The sequence below is a fragment of the Chelonia mydas genome, chromosome 7 (assembly GCF_015237465.2).
Source record: "Chelonia mydas isolate rCheMyd1 chromosome 7, rCheMyd1.pri.v2, whole genome shotgun sequence".
NCBI classification, from domain to species: Eukaryota; Metazoa; Chordata; order Testudines; family Cheloniidae; genus Chelonia; species Chelonia mydas.
Genome location: NC_057853.1, coordinates 67,827,584 through 67,838,904, shown reverse-complemented (window position 1 = coordinate 67,838,904; position 11,321 = coordinate 67,827,584). Strand labels below are relative to the sequence as shown.

At 39.6% G+C, this 11,321-nt stretch overlaps 1 protein-coding gene across 3 annotated transcripts in view; it reads left to right on the top strand.

The window, feature by feature from the left end:
* Nucleotides 1-6,262: 6,262 nt before the first annotated feature.
* LOC102938126 (rap1 GTPase-GDP dissociation stimulator 1) overlaps nt 6,263-11,321 on the top strand; it is a 54,610-nt gene continuing 49,551 nt past the window's right edge. The window contains exon 1 of one of the 3 annotated variants that reach the window (XM_007067246.3): nt 6,263-6,614. In XM_007067246.3, the coding sequence (XP_007067308.2) occupies nt 6,611-6,614 (4 nt within the window). In that variant the 5' untranslated portion in view covers nt 6,263-6,610. The remainder of the gene's footprint in view (nt 6,615-11,321) is intronic. The other 2 variants (XM_037905540.2, XM_037905541.2) reach the window with 2 other exon arrangements.

The window sequence follows — 11,321 nt, the reverse complement described above, 5'->3', positions numbered from 1 at the left end:
CACTTCTGCAGACCCAATCAAAGGAGGCTAAAAATAATGTTTTGACAAGTCTGAGAAATGTTAGCATGTGGGCCTTGTGAAAATGATTCATGCAGGAAAAGAAAAAGGTAGCATAACACAGATACCACTGGCTTGAATCTTTATGTACAAGCTTCCTAACTAGAACTAAATTCAACCCAGATCACATGCTATTATGCATATTCCTGTTAGTCACTTGTTCGCCCTCCAGGAGTACCCTCTTTCTTAGCAGCATGGTGAGTGCTCTTCATCTGCGTCTTCTCAGAAAGGGAGTTTCTTATTGGCCCCAAAAAAGCATAACTTCAGCTCCTCCAGGCCTTTGCTTGTCATCTTAGAACTGCAGATAAGCACCTTATAAATTTCTCCGTCAGCTCATAAAAAGCATGAGGGAGGAAAAGAGAGGATAACGGTTCTTTTTAAAGTTGTGGAAGTAAGATAGCAGGCTGACTGGAAAGGGGTATGTACTGCTTTTCCATTGTAGCCAGGCATTTTTATTCTGTACTAAAGAGCATAAAAATCAGTGCATATATATTTTTATTATAGCAACAGCACACTAAATTCACACAAAAATTAAACTGGACGTAAAATGTGCTAGTTAAAGTGTTGCAGTAAGGGAGACGGGGGAAAGACAAACCGTCAGAAAACAAGGGCACTTGACGATCATTATCCATTAGTAGTAGTATTACAGTTGAGATCGAGGTCCAAAGGTGCTAGGCACTGTAGCAATACTTAGTAAAAGATAGTCCTTGCTGCTAACATCTTATATTCTAAATAGACAAGACAAAGTATGGCAGAGGAACACAGAAACAAAAGAGGTGAGGTCACACAGCAGGTGAGTGGCAGAGGCAGGAATAGAATCCAGTGCCCATCCAGTGCCACACAGCCGCATAGCTTAAAGGGTTGGAATGCCAAACTATGAGCCCTGCCTATCTTTGTTTTTCTTTTCTTTTTTAAATGTAAGTAGAAGTTTCCACATGGCTCAGACCTACAGAAAATGGATCTACGGGGGAAGTAGGGGGAGAGGGGAAGAAGGATTAGAAGTGGGAGGGAAATCAGCCAGCAGAAATATTTTTTCCCCGTGTCTCTAGTTGGCATGTTTTTATTTGTAGTGCATTCCCAACATTTCCTTGATTAATCAATTTCCTCTCCATCGGACAAACAAAAGTTTTAAAAGTATAAGAAGTCAGCCCTTACTTTTCTCATGGGATATCCTTGAACATATTATCTGAGCAATTCGATTCCCATGAGGGACATTTTGCTTAGAGATGTTCTCTAAGGTTCCAATCCAGTTTATACTAAGTACATGCCTGGTCTCATTGTGTCAGTGACAGGGACTGGGGAAGTCATGCCCAGTGGTTAGAGCAGAAATCAGGAATCGGAGCTCAGGCTTAGGACCAGGTTACCTGGAATGAAGCAAGGCGGGGGCAAGGCGGGGGCAAGGCTAGAGGGGACTTGAACAAGGCTGGAGCAGGGCTGGGAGCAAGCAGGCAAGGGCACCATTACAGTCATGGGCAAATGCTTTGAGTAGCTGCTGAACTGCTGCTATTGCTGGGCTTAAGATTCTCTCTATTGGCTGCAGCCCCTGATTAGAAGAGTCAATCAGGCAGCCTATTACAGGCCAGATTTGCTTGTAAGGTGGCCTAGAGACTGAAAATGCCCTGCTTCCAGACTGGCTGTGCTGCATGCCCTGATTCCTGACATATTAAAGTCAATGGAATTACTCACTTGCTTAAAGTTACACATGGGTTTAAGAGCTATGCTGGATCAGGACATAAACAGGTACAAAAGAAAAACATAAACCAAATCCAATGTGGTGCATTGTGCAGAAAGCCTGCCGTTTACAAAGCAAGAAATAAAAATGGAATGTACGAGAACCATATTGCTCAAAATGATCTACTGCACACTACAGGAAAATATTGTTCCAGAGAAAGATATGTACTATACACTTACAAACAGGAGATTTGCCAGAGTAAAAATTCCTGGATTTGGCCCTAGGGCAAAGATTGTTTAATATAGTGCATGGTTTAAAAAAAAACAAAAAAACCCAACAATGTACTTCTAAACTGTAGATAAGACTTGTAGTTTAGGACGTCATCTTCAGTAGATGAATAGCCTTGTTATTTACACTAGAAAATCCTAACAGTTTGCCATAAATCATTTTGTAAAGTGATTTATTTAAACCAAAGCACACACCTGTGTACCCTCTTATTTCAGTTTAAGATGGCTTCTTTTGGTTTAGCATTCATGACTAATTGACTTTAGTTAAACCAAAAGAAGCCCCTCTTCAACTGAAATAAGAGTGTTTGCACAGCCTTTTGTACCAGATCAGTTTAGAATCACAGCTATAGTTCAAACAATGCAAAAATCTCATGTAGACAAGCCCATGGTGGGCTCCTTATATTACTGTATGTGCTTTTGTGAGTTATTTACACAAATGAATAGCATCTCTAGTTATACATAGTTTTAAGTAATAGTGATATCATTTTCATTTACACAGCCTGTTTCTGAAAAGGATCTCTAAGCACATTATGAGCATTTCTCTGGACTCTTCATTTTCATGCTTCGGGGGATAAACTGATTGCCAGTTGCAGGCAGGAAAGTCATTTATTAATAAGCAATTTCCTTAGAGAATGTTCTAAGGGCTAATGCAGTAGGCTTGCTTTCCTGTGTCCTGTGGAGGTGTGGGAGGATTGTGCATATCAGACGCACAATCCCTCCCAGAGCTCCGCATGGGGTAGTACATCTCTGCACCACCTCCAGCACACTGCTGTGCTTTTCAGGCACAACTGGGCCCTATAAAATCCTTCAGGGTGAAATTCTAACCCTAACTGAAGTCAGTGGGAATTTTAGCATTGACTTCAGTGAGGCCAGGATTTCACCTCTAGTTTTCTAGAGCATCACATCTTAATTCAAATTCCCTTGTAAGTAAGTGTGTTAAAGCATGATCCTGAAGCCTACTTCTAGCATCTACCATTCTCACCCTCTGTTCTAACACCTCCGCTTTCCCTTCTGTTTTACTTCGATTTATTTTAAACTCAGTTACAGAAATGGCATGCTTTGCAAGTGATGGTTTCTTGTCTTAAAATATTCAATTGCCCCCCAAATAATTCGCAAAAAGAAAAGGCGTACTTGTGGCACCTTAGAGACTAACCAGTTTATTTGAGCATAAGCTTTCGTGAGCTACAGCTCACTTCATCGGATGCATACTGACAATTTATTTGAGCATAAGCTTTCGTGAGCTACAGCTCACTTCATCGGATGCATACGATGAAGTGAGCTGTAGCTCATGAAAGCTTATGCTCAAATAAATTGGTTAGTCTCTAAGGTGCCACAAGTACTCCTTTTCTTTTTGCGAATACAGACTAACATGGTTGTTACTCTGAAACCCCAAATAATTGCATCTATTGGAGCCATGAACAGATTAGAGTGTCCTTTCATTGGTATTCAAAGAAGAAGAAATCTGATATCATTCAAAGGAGTTACTGACTGTATGGTACCCAGCATAGAGGAGGCCTTTGATAACATTCTCTTTGATTCCTAGTTTTCCCTTTTCATATCAAAACAGGTGTCCAATTTTATCTGAAATGAGGCTGTTTTACTTACAATTATATAATAGAATGCATCACTTTTTTCTCCTCTAGAAAAATCCAAATGCATTTGTTGACCAATTTATGCTAGGGTGATATATATCAATTCCATTATCAATGTGTTAATCACACCACATATTAATACGCATTGAGCACAAAATATTATAGATATTTCTAGCAGTTACATGGCCAATTCACTTCACCTCTGTGCTTCTGTTTCCTCTCCCATTCTTTGTCTGTCTTGGCAATTTAGGTTGTAAGCTTTTCAAGAGCAGGGACTGTTTCTCACTATGTATTTGTTCAGCCCCTAGACAATGGGGCCCCAATCTCCTTTGGGGTCGTTAGGTGCTATTATCATATAGTTATTATACAGTATGTCCACTTCAGTGTGTGAGAGAGAGCAATATTAGAATTGTAATATAATTTTAGATTGGCTTATTCTGCCAATCTGGATTCCCATCCTGTCTTATTTTGCAGTAATCTTTGTAGCTGATTAGTTTGCACATAGAACCACAGTTAATTTGGCACAGGATTTCCAGACCTGGCTGCTTGAGTGCTTTGTGCAATAAACCTCTGTTGTCCCACTGATATTCACTGCATCTTGGTGTGATACTGAAGATGAGATCATCAGATGTACTTTCCTCTTTGCTTCAGCCAGATAACCATATACTTTATTTTGCTGCTTTTGTTGTGTATAGCCTTTTGCAAAGAAAAACTATTCCTACTTTCTACAGCTATCTCTGGGCCTGACCCAATGCTTGTTGAAATCCATGGTAAGATTCCCACTGGATGGTGGATGAGGCCCCCATGTAGGCTGGATACTACTGGCATGTTCAATGCTATAAAACCACCACCTGTGACTCTCTGTATTGGACTGTGCCTCTGTGCTGGTTTTGTACTGAATTTTGTCACTCTTTGGGCTATATAGTTTCCTGTGTGTGCCTCTGAAATGCCAGTATTTATCCCTCTTGCTTGCATTTATTCTGAAATTCTACTACCTCTGCACATGTTTACAGCATGTGGCAATTCTAGTTTGGATTTTGTCAACATCCTAAACCCAATATCCAGATCTTTGATGCCCAGCAGCATGCAGTTATGTGTCAATTCATTATGCACACTTCCACATTTACACACGGCAGCAGGCTCTCTGTATTTTGTGACATACTCATCTACAGCACTGGCTGTTCTTGGTCTCTTTTAACACGTCATGCGTATCTATAATATTCTGAGTGCCTGGAAACATTTCTCCAGTACACTGATGCCTATGGAACATGCTGTTTTTCTGCATCTGCCAGCATGACATGCTGATAAATATGTAAGCAGCTTTCCCCATTATTGAATGTAATGGAGCTTAGGACCTTTATTTTCCAGTACACTTACAACTTCATACACATCCCATTGTGACTGAAAAAAATATCCATTTACCAGTCAGCTTGCCCTCCTGGCTCATGTGGAGTGGAGAACATCCATTTTAACCTTTTTTTAAACTTATCAATAGACATTCTAACAAGTCCAGATTTTCTGTTTCTTTACTGGATTTCCAAGCTTGAAGCTGGTTAAAATAATACCCATTGTCTGTAGGATTTAGTGATTTAAATACAATAAACACAACTCAGTGGTCCTAGCACCATGATTCAACATAAAGTATCAGTAAGGCTAAGATTTAGTCACTCATGGACAGGTCACAGGCAATAAGCTAAAATTCACAGCCGTGACCCATCCATGACTTGTACTATAAATACCCATGACTAAATCTTAGGTAGGCCGGGGGGGGCTCCTGGGTGCCGCTGCTGCTCCTCTGGGGGGCTGGGATGCTGCTACTGCTTGGGGGCAGGGGCACCCAAGCAGCTGGCCTGTGCAGCTGGCCCCAGGGCCGCCCCAGCTGCTTGGGCAGCACTGGGGTCAGCTGCACTGGCTGCTGCAGAAGTCACAGAGGTCCTGGAAAGTCATGGAATCCATGACTTCCGTGACCTATGTGACAGACTCACAGCCTTAAGTATCAGTAACAAACTTTATTGAGCATTGTGCTACTATAACCAACACTAACATTTAATGCCTGCTGGGTGGTACCACACATGGCAGCTCAGTCTACTTTCTGATACAATCTTTAGAGTATTAATAGCCATAGAGTTTTACCCTTAAATGCATACTAAGCCACAGCGCAGGGTTTGTAACTGGTTATAACTGTCCCCAGTGAGCCAAATTTCACTTCATTTGTTCAGCTGTTAGATACTTGACTCACAAAATAAAGTAGGGCTGGTTGAAAAATGCAGAATAAAAGTGAATTTTTGAAACTCTTAGTTGAAAAATAGCAACATTTTTTCTTGCAAAACATTTCAGAAAATGTACTAGCAAAAAAAAAAACAACAACAAACCACAGTTTGAACAGGGCAGTTTCAGGTTTTGACAAGATGTTTGTGAAAAAATATACAACTTTTTGTAGGATGAATATGAAGAGTAAACTATGATCAACTGAGTTCAAATGCTTAGGACCAGGCTTTTGAAAGAACACAGCACACAATGGCTCTAAATAAACACGCCAGATTTTCAAGAATGCTCAATACTGAGTAACTTCTGGGTGCTGAGCGCTTTTTAAAACCCTCAGTGTTAAGGTGCCAGATGGGATCTGGGCTCCTTTGAAAACTTGGCCCTTATTTAGCTCAATTGTCACACCCCTAAATGAGAGCAGAGGCAGATTCAACAGAAATTTAAGTTCCTAAAGGTTCTCTGCTGGCATAGTAATTACTGTGTTTCCATTTCTGTTAATGACATCTAAGAACTGGAAACACAAGCAGCGGTGGGGGATTAAGTAATTAGGGAGTATTAGATGCATTTGAAGATCAGGGTCATAGAAAAAGAGGAGAGAGAGAAAGCTGTGGGCTGCTTGTCTGCCTGACAGCTATAAAATATTCTCCTTATCCTCAGCTTGGAAGCTGTAAAGGACAGAGCTTCACGCTACAGATCGGCTATTCTTTTTTGTCCCAATTTGGAGAGCTGTGGTTTTTATGGGTGAGTAAAGCTTATGCTAAATATAGATAGAAATTATATTTAATACATGGTGTTTAATTTTCTTCTTCACATAGGAATTGCAAAAATGTTTGGGATTTCTTATAAATATAAGATTGCCTTGGGATCATTTAATTATGGAGGTTGATATTCTGGCACATGCATTACTAAAGTGACCTGAAATCTTTTGTGTCACATATCAAACAGTCTGAGAATAAAAACAGTCCCAAAAGAATGCAAACAATAAGGTGTATTTGAATATTAACAAGCTGCAAGAAAGCATCAAATTCCAATTTCATACGGACCCACCAATTCACACCAATTTGTAAGAACAAAATAAAATGCAGCACAGCAGTTTGAGGAGGGAGGTTAATTGTTTCATTGCCCATTGGATGCACAGGACAAGATACATTGTAGCTTGTATATTTATGGATCTAGATGCCACCCGGAGGAGAGAGGGAAGTGCTGAATTTAAATGGTTTGGTCTTAAGTGTGGGTTAACAGGTTTCAGCAACTGGCTAGGTAAAGGAGGAGGGTAAAGCCTAACTTTGAATTGCCCTATTTTGTGAAAAGGGTCACATTTATAGTAGAGTTAAAACATATTTGAGATTTAAATTCTGCTCTTTGAATGATCACCAAAAAATACCAGCAAGGGCTAATCAAATATTAAGGGCAAGATTTCTGTCACCCTAAATCACATTATAGTAACTTACTTTTCAATTAAACCTAATGACATCACTGGGACTAATCTCCGAGTAAACATGAGTAAATGTGAAAGAAGCTGTCCCTAAATGGATTATGACAACAGAGCAGCTGCGTGGAACAATTACCTTAATAAATAAATAATAGAACAAAGTAATTTAAAAATAAAGTACAAGCTCTTCCCCTGTAGCATTCAGAGCATTGCACACACACATTAAAATACAATTAAACAGTATAAGAGCCAGATATATTTATTATTTTTATTATTATGTATTATTATTATATCCTATGTAGGGTAAACCAGTATAATACAAGCTTCTTGGCACTTGGCTCTAGCCTAAAGGGTAAATGCTAGAGATGGCTGAATTAGAGCTTTTTTATTTATTTATGCATTCGTCATCAATCAGTCCCATTTTCTGTATTCAGTGAATATTTCAAAAGAATAAGCTACAGATTATGGGTTGCTGGCAAATTGTTCACTTCTGCTCTTTTGTAACTGCTAATCAGTGTGAAATAGGTCACATGACATTATTTCTGGTCCCTGGTTAGATTAATGAAACTTTGAACAGCAGAATAGCAAATGGAAAAGAACATCCCACTTCAGGTATAGATTTGTGACCCTTTTTCTTTCAAAAAAACAAACAAACCATTCATTTGTTTGAAACAGTTTCATACTCATATTTTTCAGCAATATTGCAACCTAATCTAGATGCTGGCAATTCTTTACGTGTGTGGCTCTCATTTTCCACAGTATCTGACCATATACTGGTTACTTCTTCAACAGCATTACACTAACACACCAATACCACAGGGAAATCCCAAAGCTGCTGCCTTTGATTCAAGCTTTTTTCAGAGATTTGGGGGGTGGGAGAGAGGGTCAGATGTGCTTTATAGATTGGAGTCAGCAAAGCTTGTTGTTGCCTGTGCCTGAGGGAATGTCAGCTCCCTCGAAGTCAATAAAGTTACACTGACTTACAGTAGCTGAGAATCTGGCCAATTGGATTCAAACATGCGTGGTTTTGAGTGACCCTGAGCATCCTCAATTCCAATTGAATGTGAGGGTGCTCAGCACCTTGCAAGACCCAGGGCCAGATTAAGTTACAGGGAATTTAGGCCACTTTACTCTTGAGTGACAGCATCCACATCTAGTTGGTTAATGTACTTTAAATTATTTTCATTGACTTAACACCTTTTAGTTGATTCACCTCAGCTGTCCTACATGTCACCATTTAGACAAGCCCTAAGGTTTGTGTAACTAAAACTTGACAAGGACCCAAGGCCAGCAGTCCCTCAATCTGCTGGTCATCATGTGATTTTATTTTTTTTTAACTGGGTTATCTTTCTTTCATCATATTCACAGATAGAACTTGAAAGACTTTCATTGACTGACTCTTTTCTGTGCTGATCAAAGTTGTCTTCATCTGCTTTAAATATAGTTCCTGTGGCTTACTCAATAGTGATTAAAACAATGTTTTTAAAATACTTTTATGTTGCATTAACACTTTTCTGCTTAGATACCCTAATGTCCAAGACACATGTTCTATATTTATTTAGACCCTTTAATAATACATAAGAATCCATTCATCCAGAACTCGGTCCAGCAAAATCATAAGCACGTGCCTAACTTTAACCATGTGGGCAGTCCCATTGATTTCAGTGCTTTGCTAGAAGAGCAAATGTAGAATAGCCCCAGAATAGCCCAAATGCAGAATGGCCCCAATCACTATTATATTTGGATTGAAAATACATTGCGTCAAATCCTACTCCTGCTTATTACTGATGTAAACCTGAAGACACTCCATTCATTTGAACAAAGACAGCATCTTCCTGGTACCCTGGACCTACCCAGAAATGCAGATATTACAATAAAATATCCTCACATGTCAAAAAGTGGACTGTCAACTCTGTCTACAGTGGATGCCTATTCATAGTTACTCTGGCTTTACATTGGTGTAAATAAGAGCAGAATTTAGCAGCATGGTTCTCATTGATCCAGATGGATCTCAAAATACTTTACAAACCACATACAGAGTAGAATCCTTTTGTCCACCATGGAAATGTGAGTGATTATATGACTTTTACAGCAGTCAGAAACACAACTGTTTAGGAAAGGTGTCTGATTATAATAGGGTCACAGTCCCTTTCCTGTATTATACTAAGTGCCCCTTTATGCCAACTGGCAAAGGAAACACCCTGCACTCTCCTGTCACAATATTTAGCAAAACAGTGCCTTGTAAGGTATCATATGCAAACTGGTCATGAGTTACCATCACGCTGGTCATGAGTATCATTGTGTAACTATATATACAGGTTACGTATAAAGAGTTATGCTGGAAATAGGTTATGGAGGCAATTGATAAACAAGCCTGCCCCAGACAAAGGAATGTAGTTTTACCTTTCTGCATGGATCAAGCTAATGGGTGGCTAAGGAAAACAGAAGTACATCTGTATCCAAGGTTGATAAAGTGATCAAGCCAAATCGAGAAAGCAAATTGACCGGAGGATGAAGGGCTATAAAAAAGGAAGAAAGGGGACTCAGTTATCCATTTCTTAGGGGACAAAGGGAACAGCTCTCTTTGATTGTGGGAGAAGTGGATCCTCCTAACTGAGGGGCTGGAGATGCTGATCACTTGATGTAAGTGTGGAAGGTGCTTAGCCAAAGACTATGGCTCGCTGAAGTTAAGTTTTAGACTCTAGAAAGCATGTTGTTATTGGTTTGTTTGTAATCATTCCTGTCTTTTTCTCTTCCTAAGTATCACTTAGTATTACTTAAATCTATGTCCTTTTAAAATAAACTTGTGCTTAGTTTTTCTATAAATTATCTCCGTGCTGAGTATTAAAGTAAAATGTTTGAGTGAGGGCCCATAAGGTGGTGTGTGCATTGTCTCTCTTTGGAGGCAGCAGACTTGGTTAACTTTCTGTGAGTGTCACAGTGGGAGGAACTGGACACTGCAGAGAGATAGAAGCCTCTGGGGAACTTGGGATTCACTGAATGTTAGCGGCAAGGCAAGGTTTAAGATTCTGCCAATCTAAGGCATTTGCTGGTGAGACAGACTGGTGTGGCAGGGAGCTGTCACACAGCTTAAGCTCCAGCAAAGCACTCTTGCGGAGGCAGACAGGTAACACCATGGCTTATGGTTCTGGACTCCCTAAGGAGAGTGTCACAGGGACCCACACAAGTAACTTAAAATGTAACCATCCTATGAGTAAATATCCACTACTGTCAGAAGAGGTAGCCCACATCTGAAAAGGGAAGGTATTTCATTGTAAGAGCTGCATTTCTGGCAATGTCAGAGAATCTCTCTGATACTCCTTTGTTTGACCTGTTAACGGAAATAAATATTTTGCATACCTGAAGTTTCATATTCTACCTAAACTATTATCATTCTTGAGTCACTTCAATTTTTTAAAAAATGCCTGTGTTTATGATTTTTAAAAAAAGGAAAAAAATGTAGACCAAAAATACCCAATATCCTGTAGAAACAAAGAAGGCCAGACAGTTGAATTTCTCACAGTATTGTATGAGCTTAAAGACAGCCCTTTTGTAGAGATTCATATTAGTCTGTATCCAGGCTCTAACAGCTAGAGAAATCACAGATGTAAAAAGGCTAGTAGGTTATCCTGTCCTACCATCAGTTTACCAATGCAGCACTTGTTCACAGTCAAGTTTTGGAGGCACTGTAAGACATACAGAAATGGACCTTGTCCAAACACTCAAACAAAAGGAAAGGTGAATAATGCCATATCAGAGCACTGAGGGAGGGTATGTATCAAAGCAGAACCTTTGCCACTCATTCCCCAACCCCCAATTATCTGATCTGATTTGTTCACATAAAATGGAAACCACCTTGACCTGAAGAAAGTGTAAGGAATGTAGTTTTCTCCCTAGTTAGAAGTCTTTTAATTTTTGTTAGGGAAACAGAGAAACCGAAAGACCTGTCCCAGCAGGCAAAAGCATTTTCAGTCATTTTAATTGTTAGTCCTTGTTTCTTCTCTCTAATATATATC